Raw genomic sequence first — 23,783 nt, forward strand, 5'->3', positions numbered from 1 at the left:
GCCCCCCTACAAACTGGCATTCTGTATAATTCTGCATCATTATTCAGTCCTGACCAAATCCCTTTTGAAATTATTTTTTTGGGGTAAGGTATTTGACTTTACATTACCTCTGTAAACCAGAACACTGTATAATCCGTCATAATTTTCCTGTCCCAAACAATGCTGGATTAGACAGGTTTTACTGTACAATTAACATATAAAGTTATTTAATAGGTCCAGAAGATCTTGTTTTTAAAATCACTGCTGAGCTTCAGTCTAGCTAGCAGCAAATAATATCCAAACCCCTCCTTAATTTCTGCCTGTCCTACTGTATATTAATAATGGTGTCAGGATTATTTTAATGAGTGCTGCCTTGGAGTAGAAATGTGGGGAAAAAAAACGATGTTGTATCTTAAATAACACCCCTTTAAAGATGTTTGTGATTGTAATGAGATTTTGGTTAAAGAAAGGGGCTTGTTACTAGGTGGTTCCAGGTTCAATCCCAGCCACTGTGTGTGACCCTGCGCAAGTCACTTAACCTCCTTGTTCTCCGTCCTTCGGATGAGACGTAAAACTGAGGTCCTATTGTAAGTGACTCTGCAGCACCAGTTGTGATGTATTTGTTCTCCTGGATATCATTATGAAGCTCAGTATTCACGTGGCAGCGATACCCCTCTTTTATCATATGTCTTAGCGTTCTTAGTAAGTGGAGGAATCTGTAGTGGACTGGAGAAATAAAATGAGTGAGAGGGCAGTGGACAGTAATGTAAACTGGTACTGAACTGCATTACCTGATGAAAATGTACACTAACTGGTCCAACACAGAATTCATTTCAATAATTTATTTTCAATTTTGAATATTCAGTATATTTTATGAGGTGTATTAATTTATATAATTTGGAATACTTTGTTGTTAAGGTTTTAAACATATGCCTATTCATTTTTTTCAACAGAATGTATTTATTTTAATTGATATTTTGTATTTATGTAATAATACATCATGTGAAAAAACAAACTGCATCATTTATTGTTTACAAAATAACTTGAAAACAAATCTGATTATGAAATACAAATCAGTTTTTGGTTACTGTGCCAAAGAAAACGCCTCTTACAAAAGTATTTGACATGAATCCTATGCAGCGCGTCCCCTCGACTTTCTGAACTTTCTGAGAAAGACAATATACTGCTGGGAGATCCAGACAAGCTGTTTCGGTTTCTTCTTGTGCAAAGTTTGGGTCGGTCTATCCTCATGAAGACCCCAGGCAAAATCAGTGAGATACTAAGAGCTTGGAAGAGCAGCTCTGTATGTGTGTAAGTCTAAATATAAATACAGGCCACCCCCTCTTGAGAGTTGCAGCAGGACCGTTTAGTTTGTGTCATACTGATAATATTCGTACAGGGCAACGCTACTGCTGAGGGTGTCATCTGTAAGGAAAGCGAAACGAGTCAACTACTTTTTACAAAACCCTGGGATCTATTGGAAGAAAAGACAAGTTTAAGGCAGAAAAAAGATCCCTGGAGGATGGAGGTAAAGTCCCATTTTAGTCTTTCTTCTTGTATTTGTTCATGGGGTGGTGTATTGTAAAGCGGTTCATATTGTTTTTTTTTTTTTTTTTTTTTTTTTTTTTAAACACGTGTCGTATATTGTTTATTGACTGCCGCGTTAGTCATGCAAAGTTAGTCCTTATCGACAACATGTATTTTATTTTTAAGGTGAACCTCTGCTCAGTGCTTATTATGTATGTATGTATTTATTTATTTATTTATTTATTTATAACTGTTGCAGTACAGCATTTTGATCTTCAAGACTGTAATTTTATGGCGAAGGTGTTCAACAGGTTTACACTAATGTATATTGTGCAGTAGCATGACTAACACATTGGAATAAAATTGATCATTTATTGCAGCACTGAAAAAATCATTTTAAAGGGACAGATAACGTTGCTTTATTATCACTTCTGTGGTACCGTAGGGGAGTTGTGCAAATTTGTAATATTCGTACGCTATTGGGCTTTTTAACACTTTAGGTTTGCTTGTCATTCAGACACCTACAATGCAGAAGATCACGCTTCTAAAAGCTACACTTTTGCAGAGCTCTAGAGCTACGGTAACCGAGTCTGGGAGAGGTGCATATGTATTGTTGGTGAGCAGGCATCATTGATCATTGGCACGTCTGCATCTAGTCCATGTTCGTTATACTGGAAGCCTAGTGTGCGCCTTGATCAGAACGTGGAGGAGTTATGCACGTTAAAAAAGTGTTCACATTAATTTCACTCATGCTTGTTTACCAATTGAGTAAAGCTTAAGGGTCATAGTGTACTCTCCTAATTAATTATGTCATACTTTTTCTTCCCAAACGATTTATATTAAAAGGGAAAATAAAACAGTATGAGGTATATTGCCATTGGTTTTACATTGTGATGGAACTGAATCAGTTATCAAAAGTCCCTTCATTTTTGACTTGGGTTCTTCTTATCACTTCTCTGTTCCCGTGCATTCCCTGTTACTCGTTCCATCAATGCCCAGCAGTCTGTTCTAGTTGGTTTTCAACTCCTCCTGCTGGTTGAAGTGCTGATTGAAGAACTGGTGATGCTGGTTCAAGTAAAGTGGTACCAAAGTAGTACTGTAGTAGTAAAGTAGTAAAGACCCTTACTGTGAAATTCTAGTTACTTTAAACCTGTTTATATGCCTGCGATATCCAGTACTAGTTCATTTGTAATTGTTCAAATTCCCAAATACTGCTGGTCAATTTTTATTTTTCATTGTAGGAATAATCCACTGAAATTTCTTATTAAATTATTTTAAAATGTTATTATTCCTACTTTTTATTTTTGTGTGCAGTACCTACTGTAGTGTTAGCATAACTCTGAGCACAAGACTTTGCTTTTTATGGCATAATCTACCATTGAACAGTAAATAACAAAAACAACGTACCTACAACAGTCTGTACAATTTATATTGTTTATGTAGGATAATACTTTCCTTGCACATGGATGTTGCAATGGCAAAATTATTTTCCCTATGGAATTTTTTTCAGTAAAAATAAATAAAAAATTATTTTGAAGATTGTGTATGTTATTAGTGCTCTCTTGTTGTAGGACAGCCCTTTGAAATACTGAACTGGTTGTATTCTTAAATTTTCCTTTTGAAAATGGTATAGTGCATTTAAATTGAGATCTGCAGTGGTATTCAATGTTGTTTAGCTTTAAAAATAAATGTTATTGATTACAATTTTACTCCAAACCTTTAACTTAATTCTTAAAGTCACTACCAGATAGCAACATATTTTTCTCAATACAAAAGATGATATTCAAGATGTGGATGGTCAGGATGATCGACGAACTGTATTTAAGCCAGAGGTTGGTTGAATTTGAAACATTCATAATAAAATGGCATCAAATGATTGGTCGTTATCAGGGCAGGATTAAGAGGTGGGGCATTCAGGACATTTGTCCAGGGTCAGCATAAAATTGGGTAGCATCAAAGTTCAATTGCAGTGTTTCCAGTCCAGTGCATTCCCCAGGGAATCTAAACTCTGTGACAGCATCCCAACCCTTTCCTGAGCACCAGCCATACCCACGTGGTAGGTTTAAAGCACAACCAATAGCGTGACTGACATTGCTGTGTACATCCCTGCAATCTTGTATTTTCTTTACTGTAAGGCTAAGGGAACACGAAGCCTCTTTGTGGCTTGGAACTTGGTTTCAGGAGACTAGTTTTCAAGCCACTGCATGGCACACTAGGGGAGGCTTGGGGTTTGATAGAGCAAAGTTGCCTCAAACTAGGCCTCCAGTTCTCCTGGAACCATGTTTCAAGCAACTGTTCCTAAAAAAGTCGCTTTGTGTTCCCTCAGCTTAACAGCAACCGAGCTTAAGAGAAACCTAAAACTGACTTGGTGAAACACTGAGAATTACTTCCATTGTGAACAGCAAAAGTGTGATTTAAAATGATGTATCTCCCACCTGGGACCTGATTACACTGAAACAAAATGTTCTTAGTTATATACAGTACACGGAGGGAGTTTCCCCAAAGACTACAAGATTTGCTTACTGTCCGCATCCTGTTTTCTTGCATAAGGAAGGGGACTGGTTCAAGGGGATTGTCACTGGAGATCTACAGTGTCATTTGCCTTCACCTGCCTTTTGTTACTGTAAGGCCACGGAACCAGCAACTTGAACAGTAATTTAGTCTGAATCATAATTTTAAATGCTCTGCCATCCACAGTTTACTGTTGACCATGAAGGAGAGTCAATTAGTTTACCAATATACCACTTTGTTTCTGGCAGTCATAATAAGAAAAGCCAATGTTATGGTAAACTGGTCAGGTCTAGCAAACAGAGACAGTTGAATAGAAAGTTATTCCGAGTACTAGATCAAACGTCTCATGCAAGCAGTATACTTTCAAGCACCCCTAAATTAAACGTGAACACTCCTTTGGTGAGAGCGGCTATCGTTGATTAAAAAGAAACAGGATGTGGCTAATTGTGTAGGGCTAGTGGAATAACAAAGTCTTGTTAGTTTGTTCTCGTACCCACCCTTTGTTGCTAAAAAATATTTGCAGGAAGATCAGTGGCCATTAACGTCTGAATCTCCATGTATTGTACAGATGACATTTTGAAACAGGCTTTTTGAACAAACACAAGTTGTTCCTGAAATATGAATGTATGGTTCAGTCTACAGGCATTGTACACTAACTTTCTCTTTGTATATTTAAATGCAAAAATAATTACACAGTAAATGCACATCTGGTCATGTAGTTATTATGCAACTATCCATGTAATTATCGGTGGCAGGAAGGAGATAAGAATGTAGATGAAATTGGAGGTAGCCTTTGGGTCATCACTCCAGAGACCTTTTCTCATGAAACTTCAGTAAGTCATCTTGTAACAGAGAGATGCCAAGCCATAACAAATGAGTCAGATCATAAGAGTGTGCTACTCATGTGTTTATACATGTCGCAGTGCCGAGCGGCGTTGTCCCGCAGACTATTACAAAACTTAGAGAATCAGGGTTCAAGTCACTTCCTATGGCAGTGTTGTGTGCAGAGCAGTAGTAATTCAGTCACAAGCAGTAATTCAGTTCAGAATCTTTAAGAACATAAGAACATAAGAAAGTTTACAAACGAGAGGAGTCCATTCAGCCCATCTTGCTCGTTTGGTTGTTAGTAGCTTATTGATCCCAGAATCTCATCAAGCAGCTTCTTGAAGGATCCCAGGGTGTCAGCTTCAACAACATTACTGGGGAGTTGGTTCCAGACCCTCACAATTCTCTGTGTAAAAAAGTGCCTCCTATTTTCTGTTCTGAATGCCCCTTTATCTAATCTCCATTTGTGACCCCTGGTCCAAGTTTCTTTTTTCAGGTCAAAGAAGTCCCCTGGGTTGACATTGTCTATGCCTTTTAGGATTTTGAATGTTTGAATCAGTTCGCCGTGTAGTCTTCTTTGTTCAAGACTGAATAGATTCAATTCTTTTAGCCTGTCTGCATACGACATGCCTTTTAAACCCGGGATAATTCTGGTTGCTCTTCTTTGCACTCTTTCTAGAGCAGCAATATCCTTTTTGAAACGAGGTGACCAGAACTGAACACAATATTCTAGGTGAGGTCTTACTAATGCATTGTAAAGTTTTAACATTACTTCCCTTGATTTAAATTCAACACTTCTCACGAGCATCTTGTTGGCCTTTTTTATAGCATCCCCACATTGTCTAGATGAAGACATTTCTGAGTCATAGTTCCCTTCTTCAATTTCACTATCTCCCATATGATATTTATAATGCACATTTTTAGAAATGTTCCATAAAAACAGCAGCATATAGACAGCAAGGCTTTCTTTTAAAAACAATTCATACCTCTGGATATTCAAGTGCGGTGGTATTGTAAACAAATCCAAAACAAAGTGCGTAGTGTAGTATCCAGACACAGACAGTGTGCAAGCGTGCTAAAAACTAACACAGTTCGAGGTTATAGTAGATTGCAATATTTAAAAACAACAAAAACGCAAACGTGCTACAGCTTCTACACTCAAGGTCCACGTCCCCTTACGTCCAGCGACCATCTTCCTTTTATTTACCCACTTGACCTCTGACTTCTTCCCAAGTGAATAAACATTTAACAGACATTTCAAAATATATTTACCCGTCAGTATTTCACACATTTTATTCACAAGTTACATTTTAAAAACACACGTTAAAAATCAAAGCAGGCAATTAAATAAATGGGCGTGTTCATTATCTCCATGGGGTAGATATAAGGATACTTGCAAAGTGATTTGCGGGTGCAAAACCTCCATAATGCTGCAGTAAATCGTGTTTAGCCGCCGTAAAGTCTGATTTTATCGGCCGCTAAAAATGCGGCGTATGTAAAGAATGGTGTTCACCTGGCGTTCTGCACCCGCTATCAAATTTGCACTTTGCCATCATTAATCCATTACAATTATATTGAAATGCATGAAATGAAGAAAAGAGCATGGAGTTGGGCGTGATCTGGATACTAAGCGGGCGCAAACATTATAATGTGATGTAAGGATTTTGCCTTGCACTTAGGCAATTGCTGACCCTCCAAAAACTTTACACCTCTTATACAAGGTGTAAATTATTGTAGAAGCGAGTAACTAAGAGCTGTATAAAAGCACACACCTACAGAGACCTGTCATTGGCTTCATGATGGCTGCTGTGGTACACTTCCTGATGCGAAGACACTTGGCTCTAGTTGAGGAATAGACAGGAACACGTTTGGAGAAGGGCAAGACAAAGACCCTGCATATTCAATCCCAGGGTCACTTTGTTTGGGATGCAGGAGGATGCGGTGCTAAAGCGTTATCGTCTCACTCTGCAGGTCATCCTAGACCTAATAGCTGAATTGAGGGATGAGCTAGACTCTAGTGTCAATCTAGGGACCGCTATCCCTGCACATGTGAAAGTGATGTGTTCTCTGCACTACTTAGCCTCTGGTTCCTTTCAGACCACAGTTGGAATGTCTGGAGGGATAGCCCAATCCACCTTTTCCAGAGTGCTGAAAAGGGCAGGCCAATACATATAATTTCCTAAGGATACTAGCATAACTGATATTGGCTGAGGCTTTTCCAAGCAACTCCATTTCATGTTGAGTGACCTCAGCTGTAAGGAATAGGCTGCTACGGTTTGTATAGTTGTGTTCTGTAAATCTTCCTTTATCGGTCTCTCGCACTCTCTCTGTCGACAAATAATTTTACAACAAAGAAAAGTCACTTTTTTATTTTTTAACTTGTACCGATAGTGCACTAATGCAAATAAAGAAACGGTAATATTGTATTCCTCATTTGATAGTCTTGCTATAGTAATATAAAGCTGTCTCCAAACACAGAATATTATATTTATTATATAGATTACATTTTGAAAATTCAGTTGACAGATCAGTAAATTGGTAGGTTACGTTGAGGGGGACTAAGACGGTGCTGAGAAATCCTAAGGATCAAGAATCCAGCAGTCCAAAACATGCATTGCAAATGATTGAATTCAATCAAATGTTAAAATTATTAATACAAACCCAGACTTATTGATCACATGTTTCTGCCCATTCCCAGGCAGGCTACAGTTAGCTGTCCCGGCATTTCTATGATCCATTCTCTAGCTACCGCATGCAGTATATTCACAATTGACCATTGAGACACCGAGAACCAACAAAGTACATGAAGCTTGAAAACACCCGGTTCACAGCTTATCTGGAGCGTAGCATGAATGTCTTGTTTACTACTGCTCAGAACTATCCTGATATTGGTGACATCAAGACAGACTCCCCTATAACCAGATAGCCACAGACACACTTTGTTCCAGACCAGTGATTAAGTAATTAAAGTATTTCAAATTAGTTACATTACCTACACTGTAGCTGTACACATGTGGTCCATTAGTTAATACACTTTAACAGGAGGCTGTGTGGTCCAGTGGTTAAAGAAAAGGGCTTGTAACCCGGTTCAAATCCCACCTCAGCCACTGACTCATTGTGTGACCTTGAGCAAGTCACTTAACCTTCTTGTGCTCTGTCTTTCGGGCGAGATGTAATTGTAAGTAACTCTGCAGCTGATGCATAGTTCACACACCCTAGTCTCTGTAAGTCACCTTGGATAAAGGCATCTGCTAAATAAAATAACAATAATAATACAAAATTACATGCTTAGGAACTTAAATACACTCTCAGAATGAAGTAAATATTACTACATGGTTGCTGCAATCTAACTTAAAAGTGTACCAGCAATACAATACAAATATGAAAAGTCTGACTTTATTTAAAAACTAAAACTACAGCAATGAGGGAACACAGGAGCCTGCAACAGTTTCTGGTTTTTAAATTGCATTCTTTTATGCTTGTCACTCCATTGACCAAATGCTGATCTGTACTTCTAAATACCACACTCACTCGCATGCATGTACCTACAGACTGTTACATTAAACGTGTTTGTGAAATGTTGTTTCCTTAATTTGATGCTACTTACAGCACGTGTTGGGACCAGCACAGTTACTACTCCTCTGTCAAAAAACGGCAAGGAGAGAAAGATAGTGACTTCAAAAAGAGGTAATGCTGTAACCAACTACATGTTTCTGTGATTTAGGTAAGTAATCTGTGCGGGAGGTGGTGCTATACGAAAATAACACTGACACATGGTGTTCAACCTCCCTCCCTTTAAAATCAGTTCTCTAAAACCTCCATCTGTGATTCTGTTTTTATATCCCCAAATATCACAGCAAAAGTAGCTGTCTATACATCATGACTTGCTATTGGGATCTCGAGAACATGGCTACATGGTCATCCACAAGGTTGATGAGGATCAAATTGAAAGTTTATTTTTCTTTCTTGTGGTCATGCTACATTTTATTTTTTTTACCTTTGTCTGGTTTCATCGCAATAATTGTACTGACTGAATATGCAATTTGGCAGGCCTTCTGCGATTTGCGGACAAGGATATATGGAAAGCAGCAGTCAAGAGAGTGATAAACAAGGAGGAATTTGATCTGATACATTTGACTACCAACAGCTTGTAAGGGACAATAGAAGAAAAGTACAAATAGGCGTCTAGTGACAGAAGAAACCACCGTTGGAGTGGGTGAACAAAAGAGATGACGAAGATTATAAGGCCCATTGCAAGACAGGAAAGAGTAATATCAAGCAATTGTGTAGGTGTAACAGAACAAAACAAAATGTTACTTATTTTAATACCTTTACTACTTGGAGGCAGCATGTGGTACTTAAGGTCTATAGTGTTCAGATGGACACTTCAGTGACAAAGGGCTATGTCCGGCTATATAATGTTGACAGAAGACCTAATAACTAAAAACATTGTTGTGCATAATAGGCACAACTTACATTCATACACTTCCGATTATAAAAAAAGAAATACAAAGGACTTTTTACAACTTAAAATAATATGTGTGCGTCCATATCAGATGTCCCTTTAACATTGTAATAATAATAAAAAATACTATATTTTAACAGAAGTCATTTCTATCTCATCATTACTGTTAATATCTTATGTCCAAAGGAGGCTGTGTGGTTCAGTGGTTAAAGAAAAGGGCTTGTGACCAGGAGGTCCCCGGCAACAGGAGACTTGGTTCTAATTTGATGCATCGATTCACCAATATCTAATCGAAGCTCAGAAAAAGGACGGGTGATCAATAATCGATGCAGCGATTAATTGTTGCACCACTAATATATACAATACATATGTTGTTGTCTTTTTTTTATATGCTGAGATATACAAGAATGCATCTATATAAATACATATACTTACATACCTACTACTAATACACAGAGGGAAAACTGTAAATACTTAGGACAAGTAGTCCTAAACCCATAACAGTGAACAGCTCTGGCACCGGACCAGACCGAGTTGTCATGAGGAACTCAGCATTGAAGCCTGCCTGGTGAAGGTGAGTAAATTTAAATTGTGTGCTCATTCACTGAAAACAAAGTCTGGAAAGAGCTTTGCAATGGAGGGGCATCATTTTGGTTTATTATGCTTTTTTTTATTATTTAATTATTTAATTGTCTTGCTGTATTTATGAATGTAACCTTTCATTTTCAGAGTGTTTATTATGCCTTTCACTGCTATTCTCAGACGTGTAACTGGTACTGTTCATTTGTTGCATTTGTGTTTATATCACATGCTTCTTTTTACAGTTTTATTTTTAGTCAGCAATCTTGAACAGGCTAATTTTGGAAAGTGGTTGTGGGTGTCTTCAGTGTCACATAGGCTTAAGAAAAATATACAGTGTGTTGCAGTAATTACAAGATTATTACTTGCATCAATGTAATGCTGATATTGTAGATCACAAGAGCAGGTATGCTTTATGCTTCATGAGGTGCAAATTTTAACACAGTTTTTCATTTTAAAAACCCTGTAACTATAATATAAATGAACATGCTAATTGTGCCTCACATACTGTACACTTATATGCATACGTAAGATTGGCCAAGCAATTACACATGCATACCGTACTCTGTGTAGTTTTTGAATAACTGAATAACTGTAAAGCAACTACAGTTTTATTTCCTTTCACACAAACAAACAGATCTGACTACTTTCATAAATACACAGGTACCACTACCTTTTGACAGAAGTTTATATAAGTTCCCGTCCTGGCAGTGTACATGAAATTTTAAATGAAGTATAATAAATGTGCTGGAAAATTCTGTGACAGATGCTGTACATGGCAGGAATTCCATTTACTGGGGTGTTGCGGACTGGAAGTTTATAATGGGGTGCCATGGCGAGGAAGCACTGTACTACTGTATATTTAATTATTGAGTGTTTTATGGTGTGAATGAACCACATGAATGAACTCCCATAAACTCTACAACTAGGAAAGTTGATATGTGGGATTTTACAAAAACAAAACAAAAAAAATGAATACACCTTTAAGTGTATTTGTTTCATAAACAATAGCAAGAATGAGAATAATGAATAGCACAACTAAGATTTTTAAGATTTTAACATTTTTTTATAAGCTTTAGCCTAAAAATATCTTTGGTTGGGTTGGCCTTTATGCTATGTGATTTGGGTTGGCCTTTATGCTATGTGATTTGATTATGTCTAATATTTCAGTTATTTGTAGCCCCCCAGCTTGCGTCTCTTTCGTGTAACAGCTGGTTGTGCAATAAGCAACCAGCATGCACCAGTACCGGGATAGAAAAAGACAATGAAACCACTTTAAAAGGCATTTCAAAGGGAAAACGTGAATTTGAGACAAGACACAACATTTTAATTGACAACTGATGCCAAAGGGTTGGTCATGTGTTTATGTAGGACCTGCTGTATAAAATGTGTTCAGCAGTGTTCAAATAGTACACACACTTGTCAAAAATGGTAAAGTCAGATATTACATGGAGGAATATATAAAAAAAAAAAAACATTACCTCAGCTTTTCCTGGAACAACCAATAAAGACACCATCTGTCCAACCCTGGTTGGTGTTTTTATTTTATTCATTTTAAGCACTACATAGGAATATCTAGCTCAGTACTCCCAGTTTCCAAATGAATGCTATTCTGAACTCGGTAGGGAGGGATACATTTTTTAAGGGAGTCTGCCAAGACTAAGACCAGTCTCAGTTGTACAAATTGTACTACTAATACTGCTAAGGGCCTCAAGAGGTTACATTTCTTCAGGCTGTTTTTCATTTACCCATCAAGAAAGATATTTCTTTTAAAAAAGAAGCAGTGCAGTATTAAGACAAACCCTGTGCTGATAGCTACTTTTCATACCTTTGTGTATACCTTTAAAGTCGTCCAGGAGAATGGGTGGGCCTCTTGGAATTGTGGGGCAATAATGTGAAGCACCCTGGGGCTGTGGAGAGTTGTGGTGTGCATGCTACATAATTATCACATGTGTTCCTGAATAAGAAAGAGTTATGTTCTGGGTACCAAGTTAGGTTAAAGCAGGTGGGAGGGCAGTACAGTAATCAATAACTATTTATTTCTAATCCCTCGTGTTTGTTTTTTCGTTAGTAAGCTGCAAGCTTCTTACTTTTTTGCAAACCAAGGTAATACAATGCTTTACCTTAAAAACACAAAAAATGTATACATTTACAAGCTTGATAAAGAATAACTTTTGTTTATCTATCAAATCAAAGGGGAATTAACAGCCCTTGCAGATGTATTAAATACAATATACATAAAGATCAATACTAATACCCTAAAAATCAATACTGAAAAATGAATGAAATAAAGACAACCCTGCAGTGAAAGCTTTGGCATACTGTACTGTGTTTTGCTCATGTGTGGAACTGTAAGCGAACTGTCTTTTACAGGAGTTAACAGTTTAATTCAGCATGCAGGGTACAGAATTGTAATTCTTCTATCTTTAAAGCCATTCACCATTAAGCCAATCTGTAAAAGTTCTCATCTCATTCTAATATTAAACTGGTTCCACTTGATAAAGACAGCCTTATGTTCTGTCTACATGGTCTTCTCTCTGCAGTCTAAGGTTTAATGCTTGCACATTTCGGATTGGAAGCACAGCTGGAAAGACCCATTTCTGCTGCCTTCAAAGAAAGGAATTGATCTCTTTCAGGTTGCAGCCAGGGCATATGGCAAGGCATATATATGTGTGACTCCTGTTGAACTTGTGTCTGAACTGGGATTCAAATTTTAGATTTGCCGTTGACCACCCTCCAAGATCCACTGATGATTAATATTTTTACCTACATTACACAGGACCCAGAAGTAACTTTATTATAATTATTAGTTGTCACACTATCCCTGGAAGATAATAAGACTCTGCCACCTGTAAATAACAAACACAAACATCTTTACCGACTTCACCTTCAGAACAGTTGTACAAACAAACCAGAAAAACAGCAGATCACAGTGATGTCCAAATTGAAATTATTTTGATTTATGAGCAGGGAGAAAAAGAAGAAAAGAATTAAACAAAATGGTGCAACAATGTTAAAACTTTGAGATACATACAAATGCTGTAGGAATGTGAAAAATGAGAAAATCATCAAATTGCTTATGTCTAATTGTAATAAATAAGTACACCCTACTTTACATATAAGGCTGCAATTCCAACTCAGGATTTTGATGACAGTGATTAATCATGCAAGCTGGCACCCCCATTGACATTCATTTTTAGTGAGCTTGCATTAGAAGTCAACACAATTTACTTTTGTATACTCTGTGTTTCCAAACAGTTCCTCACTTCTCCAGTGTGGTTGAAAACCACAGAAGTAGATCTAATGATAGGACACAGGAAACAACAGGTGTTAAAGGAACTAAAACTGACCATTTGCAACAACAACAACAAAAAATAAAACTGATGGAATCACATGCTCCTGTGTGACATTTGATTTACATCACAGATAAGAAAGAGGGTCAGCCAGTCAAGATAGAGTGTGCTTTAGAGTGAATGGGAATCACAATGCAGTCACATGAAATGTGCATTCCTAAAGGAAAATAAGGAACCCTTTAAGCTGTTATGTTGTATAATTACTTTATATATTGTGTAGCGTCAGAGTGGGTCATAATATCATTCTGTGTGTCAAAGTAACAGAATTGAAATATACAGAAAGGAAATCTTAAACCATGCTCTGTGTCTTCTTGGTATATGGTCACATACTCCCCCACTGACAAATAATGCTTTTAAAAATAGTCTAACTAACTGAGTCTAAGAGTCTAAACTAACTGCTGAACAAATGGCTTATCTTTACAATCGGAGAATGACTCTTTCGGCGCCGCAAGCCAGACAGTTCTGGGTGCTTTGACACCTAAGACAGGAACCAGTCCATCTAATAAATCCTGCCAACAGGTGGCGGAATAGCGGACCAATGGAGAACAAGGGTCCACGTCGGAATGAGAACAACCAATGAAAACCACTACACGTGGACAGGCACTGCCCAAAATAATCAAACTATCCAATCACGGGTAAAGAGAAGATTACTAAAGCATGAGAGCGATACTCAAACAGCGCTCCCGACACGAAATCCAAGGTTCTGATACACAAACCAGTCTTTGAACTGTGACAATCTGGAGATCCAGCCTGCGAGCAGCTGGAACAGAGATACCGTTTTCAGACACTCTAATACGAGATAACAATTCTAGTGTTTGCCTTGGTATGGGAGTCCGCTGCGTAAGACATCTAAAATCCTAAAAAATACTTGTAATCAAATCTCTATCTTAGCCCCGATTGATCACCGGAGAAAGAGTTTGATTAACATTTTAAGTTGACATAAATTGAAATATATTCAATTTATTGAGCTAGCAGTTTGCAGTGGAATATCCCAGACATAACCGGACGAAGAGTGCACATATTGGTGGAGGAATTGCTGTTTCAGTGGAATACCTAAATAGTTAATGACTCTAGTTCTTTGCAAAGACAATTCTTTCGTACCCTGAAGTGGAGACGAAACGCGAAGAAGACAGACCCCGGAACCTGGACCTGTCCTTGCCAGCAGGGCAGCCTTCAAGACACGGAACAGCTGGAAGAGGCAGCGAACGTCCGTTAAGTATTCAATGAGTAGTGTTTTAATCCTCCTATGAACTCGAGAATAAGCAGACCTTAAAGTAAAATTAATGTTTTGTTTTAAGTGGAATGTTAAAAAAGTATTATTGCTTTCAATTCATGCTTTAAGTTAATGAACACTATAGTATTTGTTTGTATGTGATTTATACAAATTGATGTGGGTTTTACAAGGCAATTGTCATTCTGCGTTAGAAGCTAGAATCCAAATTTAGCTGTCTTTATAATAGATATCAGTGGGTTGCCTGGACGCAAAGAGTGTCTTTATTTTGCAAGAGTGAGAATTGCCTTCTGAACTAAAACTATATATATGAGACTGATTTAATGATGCTTTGATCATCAATTATTAACAAAAGTAAATATTTGTGTTACTAGTGATACCCCTGTTAAGACTAACCTTCGTCTTCAGTAGCTCTCAGGAATGCAGTTGTAACCTTAAGGGAATCTCCCATAGATTGCATTGGATCGCTGATCAACCAGCGGGAGTGGGGTGTCATTGTTTATGTTTCCTTTTCTGTACTGTTTAGTTAATTCTTCCTTTCTATATTATTTTAGTTTAGTTGTTGCACCTTTTAATATTCCTTTATTTAGTTTTATTAAAATTGTTCCTTTGTATTCACTAGAAACGTTGTTTAGTCTGATTATTTTGATCGGTTTCTACATGACTTGAATTCAAAACAAGGTATTTTATTATTACAATTTAAACTAGTCTAAATACAAATAAACCTTGCACACTACACCTGTTTTATACACCCAACTTTGTAGTCTTTTCCATTAGCATGCCTGGCTTAAAATGGTCACTCTGTATGTTCAATTTTAACAAAGGATCATGTTGTAGCAAGCATGTATTTTCATTGATTAAAAATGATATCTTGTACTATACCATATACTACTTAAGCGATAGTGCCCGTCGATGAAGACTCTATCCTGTGGTAGTTGACACGCTACTGGAATTATGCGTCCCGAGCTGAAGGCGAGGGCGCTAAGGAAAGTCAAGGTCAGCTACCACACGATAGAGCCTTCAGCAAGAGGGCAGCACCGCTGTTAGAAAACAAATGTTCTCATTATTTTCTTTTTAAAAAAGCACTTTAAAACCTACATTTACCTTGAACTTCTAATGATTCGTCGGGTACCCTTCCGCTGAGAAATAGTCCCAAAAAATTTCGTAAAGGATTTGTAACAGGAGGAAGTGTTGCGTGTGTGGGTCGTGGTGCAGATGCTTTTTGAGCTCCGCGCAGCCTCCCTGGGCACGCCCCCCAGCCAATCCAGACCTCCCGATCAGCTCAGCACTGGGCGAGCCTACCTGCTCAATTATTTCCTCAGCAACATATCTCCTGTTGCGCATCCCAACTGCTATTAATAATAATAATGAAACAAATACTTGTCAGAACTTCTTATAGTTTATGTGGACAGTGCCGGATATCTGAATGGAACAATATTATTGAATTGTCCTTGTCTCGATTTGTTGGTTCTTGAAAGATGCTGTCTGACCTCCAGTCGAGCAGACAGGCTGTGATTGGCTGACTCCACAGTTGCGGGTATAGGACTGGTTGCAAAGTATTGATTGGCTGGTTTTGGTAGATAATAAAATACATTTGGACCAATTGTGTCTTTGTTTAGTATTTGCTGTCCAATAGAAGTAAACTAAGCTTTCAGTACATTGTCAAAATGAAAAAGCCAGTACTTGCTTTTAGATTTGTTTCACAGGTGATGCTGTGACATTCCAGCGGGCGTCTACTGTGTATTAATGTCCTCTATAGGTGGAATCTGATTGGCTGATGATACTGAATCGTTTTCGAATGTAGGTTCAAAAAGGCTTTAGAAGTGTATTCATATGTAACCCAGCTCTAGTCTTTTCTTTGGAAATATTAGTTATCCCATATTAAGAGCTTGTATTAGTTTGGTTAAGCTTAGAGAATGTAAACCGCTGTTCCTGTATGGTTGTGTGCCCTTTTCTTGTAACTTTACTTTTACTCAACATGGCTAAATAGAGACACATTCAAATTAAATGATTTCCTTATACTGGTGCTCTTTGACTCAGCTGTGTAACGTCATGGGAGCACAGGGAGGTGAAGTTACGTGACTTCAAGTAAACAGTGGCTGGACTGGAATTTGAAACCAGAATCTTCTGGTCCCCAGTCTTCATACTATTAATAAACTTGGTCCTCCACCATGTTTTCATTGTTTTGTTTTTATGAGGATTTTTGGCCACACTATATTTTGGTGCGATGATGGCTGTACACCAACTTCACATTTAAAGTGGCATCTGAGGAAGGTTTTCAGTGGAAATGCAGAAGCATAAGAAAGAGCATAACACAGATGTGCTAGGTACATGTAGGCATGTTTCTGAGAGATTAGGAAAGGAGGGAGCAGAGGACCTTTGTAATGGATTTACAATGTCACATGACATTGAAGTGAAGGCACAAGATATTGTTGAAGGCTGTACTTTTGTAACTTATCATTTTTATATGACAACTGTAAATAGAAAAAGATAACAGAAGCAGTGACAATGGCACCTAATGTAGCAGAGCACATGTACAGTTTTACACTGAATATATTTTTTTGGTTTGCAGTCAACCTTTGCAGAAAGTCAGCCTCTTTGAGCAGTTTGTACAGTTTGTTTATTATATATAAGGTAAGCTCCCTCCCCCCATTGGTACAACCAGTCTATCACTCTATTCTCTATACTTGCAGCAGCATGTAGGAATAAATTAAAGATTAAAGTTCTGTTACAGATCAAGCAGCAAAATGGAAATACATATGGTGATTTTACTATCTATATAGCCCTCCTGTCAAGCTGCTATTTTCAACATGGGCCTGTCAGGTAACAACTTTTTAAAATAGCAGCATATACAAGCTAGTTTTAAAATACATGGAGCATTATACCTTGGATTTTAAAAAGCTTGCAAATATACCTTCGATAAAGTAAGATACAAGCCAATCCACCCAAATGAGGAGGCTTAATTTAGACATTAAGTGATTTTAAAAATGTGTTATCCCAGGCTTGTGGGTCTGTGTTTATTCTCATAACACAGCCCCTGATAATGTCCCAGAGATAAATTGTTCCTAGAAATAGAAGTGGTTCAGTCTGCGTGTATGTGTGTTTAATGAACGTTGGGAGTGGGGAGTCTGGAGTGGAGAAACCTGTGCTGTGTCACTCTCACACTGACAGTTCCACAGGACCACGGGGTGGGGGTGGGGGGTCAGGAAAGGGTCATTGGAGTAAGAGAGGGTGGAAATGAAACCCCTCTATTATTTATAATAAATAAATGTGAACTCTGGTCAGATTCACTGAAAACTGTCTGGAGTCCGCATTACTGTTTTCTCATGCTGAGGTATCTTAAAATAGACTATAGTATGTGTTTTTCTCAGTTCACAGCACAATGTGCCCACTCTATATTTGTATGCTTTTAATATTGCTAAAATAACCATACTTTCAAATGCACTCAACCAGCTTTCCCCTTTATGCTGTAAACCTTTTTTCTTGATAAATTTGCTGGTCCACTTTTAAATTTAACATGCATTTGCTGCTGGTTGGTCAAAGAAGGGCAGGGGTGTTGAGCCTGATGTTATGGATACATTTCAACAATCACAATATTGCCTTCCTTCAACCCTGTGGCATATTTCCCTGTTCATGAAGACACCAGTGTGTGAAATTGAATCTAATATTACACCATTATCTAACTCGGACTCCAACCAGTTCCATCTGCAGTCTACAATCCAATCTGCAACAGGAAGATAAAAGATTGCATGTATTTATAATTGTCGTTTACAAAATCATTCACCTACATCCAACATTCCACAGGTAGTTTATTTCATTCACAGCCCTCCGTTCTGCCTACATGGTTTTTTTCTTGTCTTCTGCAGGCCTACCAGTCCCTGTAGACATCTGTTAAAAAAATATGTTGCATCTCAGGAATATTTGGTTCTCAAAGTCGGTCCGAAGGGTTCTACAGAAAACGTGTTAAATCAACACATAGCCCTGTATTCAATGTACAATACGTGATCTTTACATCATCAGGGGGGAGGCTACGAGGAAGTGATCAAAATGGTAAATTGTGCCGTAAGTTAAAGTTAACCACAGTCTAACTTAACTGCACTTACATGCTGAATACAGTAATTACGTGCCCTTTCTCTTGTTGAAGCAGAGCATGTGCTTTTCTCAATGCGCGCAGTTTCAATCTCCTCCTCACGCCTGTTGCCATGGTTGCAGGTTATGTGACGATGGCAACAGTTGCATACGTCAACAGATGATTCGCACTACAATAGGTTATCTATGACTCAGCCTTATCTTCGAATTAGCCTACCAAGGTCTTTGTTTTCACTGAGAGAATAACACATTCACATTGGAGAAAGTTCAGTGTCAGTCACTATCAAGATCGTTTTATCCGGGTAGATTTTGTAAAAGTGATCGTTCTATAGGGCTAATTTCCATTGAAAAAAATGGTTCTTGCTGCTTGGATCGTTAAAGGGGGTTCGTTATAAGAAGGGTTCGTTATAGTGAAGTTAGACTGTATTTAGTTATTTCAGCATAAAAAGTCCAGGGTACAAAGAAAAAAAGTTTTAAGACAAACTGCGTGCACACTTACCAACGCCTTTCACTGTTGTAGTGACACAGGCCTTGTGACACAGACAAAATAAACTGCATTACAATTGCTCTGCATTATTATTATTATTATTATTATTATTATTATTATTATTATTATTATTATTATTATTATTATTATTATTATTAATAAACATGGAATTTCTCATAGTAACCCACCTTGTGCTGATAAAAATACAGATGTCATTTGCTAGAATCTCTTTTTGTTTGAAACCTCATCTCAGACAGAAAGTAGTTAAATAGTTTTCACAAAGTCCTGGAGGCCATTAAGGGATTTATAATTATCAAAAAGGATAAAATGGAGGAAAGGGGTTGGATGGGAATTCTTTTTAAATATACAGTATCGAGTGTCCCAAGTGGTTGTAGAAATGAGATCATTGAAAAGTGCAAACAGCCGCTTGGAAGTTCTGTAGATAAGTAAATAATGAAATGCTCATAAAACAGCACGTATATGTGAACAGCCAGGGGGCATTATGTGCATTACCAGCACTTCTGACTGGAACACAGCACAGTAGAAGTCTGATAAGATTACGTTGTGAGAACAGGATTCTGATGTTACCCAGCAGAGTGCAGTTGAGTAGCTCTGCTTTCATGGTTGAGAAATGCAGGCAGGGATTTGCTGATTCACAAGGCAAGCCAATTGTGTGAACTGGTGGTTGTTATCACACCAATACCAAGCCAGATTTGTGTTCATTAGTGCTGTAAGAAATTCAAGCAGGTTTTCAGATTTTACATTAAGCATTATTTGTAACAGTATTTGACATAAACACTACACGTGTTGTAAATGCTTCAGTTACCTCCTTGTTTAATATAATATTGTAATGGCCTTCAAAACAAGAAAACCCACTACAACCCTCAATCCTATCCTGCAGCTCTCTCTGTCACTTTGTTTTGTATCCTTGCTCCTGTGTTCCTGCATGCAGTAACACCCGGTTACCAGAAAGGTCTTTCTCTGTCACTCTCTGTTCACCAACTCCTCCTTCCCCGAAACACCCCCTCCTCCCCCCAACCAGACCACTGCGCCCGCCCCCCTCCAGCTCCTTCCCACCAATCACTGTGCTCCGCTGGTCCCCGCCAAGTCCTGGACTTGGTGGTGGACCTCCGGACCCCCAGGAGAAGGGGGGGGGGGTGGCAAACACCCGTCTATAACCCCGAAGTCTAGGCACCCCAACCTCCCGCACATTCCCACCCCCAAGCACCCACAGACCCCCAGACTCACACACAACCTCCGCTACGGCTCTCCGATCCTGTAAACTCTCCCAGAGCCTCCCCATAGCTAACTAACACCCCCCCCCCCCCCCCCACCCCCTAGATGGCGTATACCGTGCATCTTACAATAACAGCAAGCAATAACAGTGATGCAACAGCAATAACAATGTCCCTCTGGAGCGCTAGCGCCCATGCCGCAATCTCCGAGCCGGGTCGTTACACTATAGTGTTCACATAGTAAGGAAATTAAATACATTTTTATTTTTATCACCGGTCTGACTGAGTGATTCAGAACAAATTTTCTTTCTTGTTCTTTTAATAAGTTTAATAACAGTTACTGAACATGAATGACCCCACACAGATTAGAGTAATCCAGGATAGAAATTCCTGCCATGACCAGCACCAGTGTTTTCTGGTCAGAACTGTTGGTTTGCTGCTTTCTAGCTGGTCAGGAGACTGTCGAGAGCCAACATTAAATGACAAACTATAATTAGGAGTCTACCTAAATCATGATTTGGCAGATTTCGTGGAAATTGGGAAATTGAGGGGTCACCACGAAATTCACCTCTTTTAGGGGCCAATGCATACCAGGCAAGTACGGAGAGAAAAAAAAGAAACCTCGTTTAAATTAACTACTGCACAATTCAAGTGACGCAAACTACGTATCTTCCTTCTGTAAATAGGCTTTTTGTATTCCTTCGCCATCCTGTTTGCATTGAATTTAGGCAAAAAAAAAAGTCCTTAGACAAATAACATTTACAAAAAAAATACCCCAAAGCAGTTAACGTTCTTGTTTACTGTTCAAATGACAACGATGTTTTAATCAGCCTATCAGTGCGTCTGTACTGGCTTTTCTGTAACCTGTACTGTATAGTAGGGGGTGGGACAAAGTCAGTGTTGCATTGTTTTGATTTAGGTTGCTATAATCTAGTTTTCAGCATTGGAGGTAAAATACCAGAAATGGACAACAAAGCAAAAAAGTAAAGTATATATTTTGGCTGATGACCGTGTCAAGATATTTCCCAAAGATACTGTACATGCAGATGGTGGTAATTGTTTTGCACATCTTGTTGTGTGTCTTTGGAGAAAATACGATCGATTGCTGCAGACTCACATACGAAAGGCTACTACAGAGGCTGCTGAACAGAACGTAAAATAAACAGCTTTCAGAAAACAAACTGGAAAGTCAGCGCAGACAAAAAGTATTCCTGTCGGTTGTAGCCAAGTTAAACCAGTACTACAGGTACGATCTAGCACAGCCACCTCGCTTCAAACAACCTGCTGCTTACTTAGAATTTTTGTCCATAATAGGCAAGTTTTCTTTGTTTTGAATCGGTACTAATAAAATAAATTATTGGATGGGGCAAATAACATGATAACGAACGTGCTGCATACATTGCCTTTATTAAAGTATGCCAGATGCCCTTGTGTAACCAAGTTTTGGGACTGTTTCTAATTGATTTCCACATCTGTATAACTTGGCAACGCTTTGCCTTATACTTCCAACCAATTCAGTGGATGCAGAATGTGCAGTCTCAATGTATGGGCAAGTCCACACCAGACAGAGTCGGCAGCAACTGCTGGGGGATGTTGCATGCTTGCCCTTAACAAATGACAGCACTCTGTTTTAGTAAGGAAGCAAGTACCACTATCTTTAGGCTTTTATAGTGCTCTGAAATATTGTCTACTTAGGTTTATTTAATGTTTAAACAGGTCCACGAAATGTCCGCGAAATCCTAATTTAAGTAGACCCCTAACTATAATATACAGTACAATAAACATACTATATTTAAAACTGATAAGTATATATTTCTCCAAAAAAATTGACATAATAAAACTAACTGCAACATTAGAACAAACTATAAAATACTCTTTTATTGAGATTTTACATTTTTTTACATTTACACCCATTCGTTTTTTCATTCATTTTACATTTCTTTTAAAGATGACATTCATGCATACAGACATACATTTTGTTTTAAAAGCATTTAAAATACATTTAAAAACACCAAGACAATTGTGCTTTGTACATGGTTAAAACAGACACAGATTAAAATCAACATGAAAAAAACCTGTGCTGTTTTAAAAGTGACTGGAAAAAAAGAACCATCTATAAAAAACCAGTGCTTGTGAGGGCCGGGGAGTGCTCTCTAAAAAGGTTCAAAAGTGAACATAAAACTAGATCTAAAACAGGGACAGGGGAAAAGGGACAGTGTATAAAACAGTGAGTTAAAATTCTAAAATTTTAAAACACTTAAAATGTAACTTTTAATAGTTTACATTAAAAATCTTAAAGATACATAAAACAAAACAAAACAAAATCAAATAAAACATTCAACGTAAATCAAATAAAAGTCCATAAAACTGAAACAAAAGACTACATAAAACCAGGGCACCGTTGAAAAACGGTCATGCCAGCTAAAAAGGGCGGAATGCTGGCATGACAAAATAAATAAAAGGCTTAGCGGTGCCCCATAGTCCCGCTCCTAGGAGCTAGCGGTTCCAGTTTTTTCCTTTATTCCATCTTCACGTCCTGAAGTCCGGCGATCCTCCACTCCGCGCAGGCCTTGTCCTTCCCGAGGGTCCGGATGTCCAGAATTACAAAGTCCTTGATAAGAGTTTGTGCCCTTCTGGTCGTGGTGATAGTGTCTAGCTCCTGCTTGTGATAGACACAGACGTTACGGCCTTCCCACAGGATCTGCTTGACAACATTGATGACACGCCAAACGCACTTAGCTGTGCTGGTAGTGATTCCTCCCGCAGGCCCATAGAGCACAGTCTCAGCGGTCATCTTGGCCGTGTCAGCAAACCTGTTTAGGAAGACAGAGACAGAGAGCCAGACACTGCCAGCCACATCACACTCCCAGAAGATATGGGCTGGTGTTTCTCTCTTGCGGCACTTTGCATAGGGGCATGTTTCTACTTGGGCTAGTCCCCTCCTGAACATGAACGCTCGAGTGGGGAGTGCACTGTGGACGGTGTTCCATGCTATATCCTTCTGGACATTACTGAGGCAGCTGTGAGACACATTCTCCCAGATTTTTTGGCTTTGGGTGAGGGAGAAAGTAGCTACTTTTTCAATTTCCTGGGAACCGGCAAGATATTTAGTTACAGCCTTGTATTCCCAGGAGGCCAATTTTGCTTTATCTAAGCCCAATTTATATATAGTGTCCCTTAAGGTTCTATAATACAATGGGGGGTCCCAGGAGTACGGCACGGTGTTATCAATAGTGCAGAGGCCCAAGGCCCTGAGACAGGTGGCAAAATAGAAACGATTCATGTAACATACCTTCCTGTCCAGGGCCTGGATGTTCTTGATAGTTTGCGTGAGCCCCTGCACTCGGGTGAGCTGCACAACGTCCGGGACCCCCTTACCTCCCTTCTTGTCGGCTTTACTCAGAGTGGCTCGCTTTACCCTCTCCATCTTGCTGCCCCAGATAAAGCGGTGGATAATGCGGTCCACCACTTTTTTGGTGGTCCTGTCTGGGGGAAAGATTTT

General features: G+C 38.6%; 1 protein-coding gene across 2 annotated transcripts in view; it reads left to right on the forward strand.

Moving 5' to 3' along the window:
- Positions 1-1,198: 1,198 nt before the first annotated feature.
- LOC131738066 (capZ-interacting protein-like) overlaps positions 1,199-23,783 on the forward strand; it is a 40,190-nt gene continuing 17,605 nt past the window's right edge. The window contains exon 1 of one of the 2 annotated variants that reach the window (XM_059031282.1): positions 1,199-1,507. In XM_059031282.1, the coding sequence (XP_058887265.1) occupies positions 1,502-1,507 (6 nt within the window). In that variant the 5' untranslated portion in view covers positions 1,199-1,501. The remainder of the gene's footprint in view (positions 1,508-23,783) is intronic. The other variant, XM_059031281.1, reaches the window with a different exon arrangement.

The sequence above is a fragment of the Acipenser ruthenus genome, chromosome 9 (assembly GCF_902713425.1).
Source record: "Acipenser ruthenus chromosome 9, fAciRut3.2 maternal haplotype, whole genome shotgun sequence".
Taxonomy (NCBI): Eukaryota; Metazoa; Chordata; class Actinopteri; order Acipenseriformes; family Acipenseridae; genus Acipenser; species Acipenser ruthenus.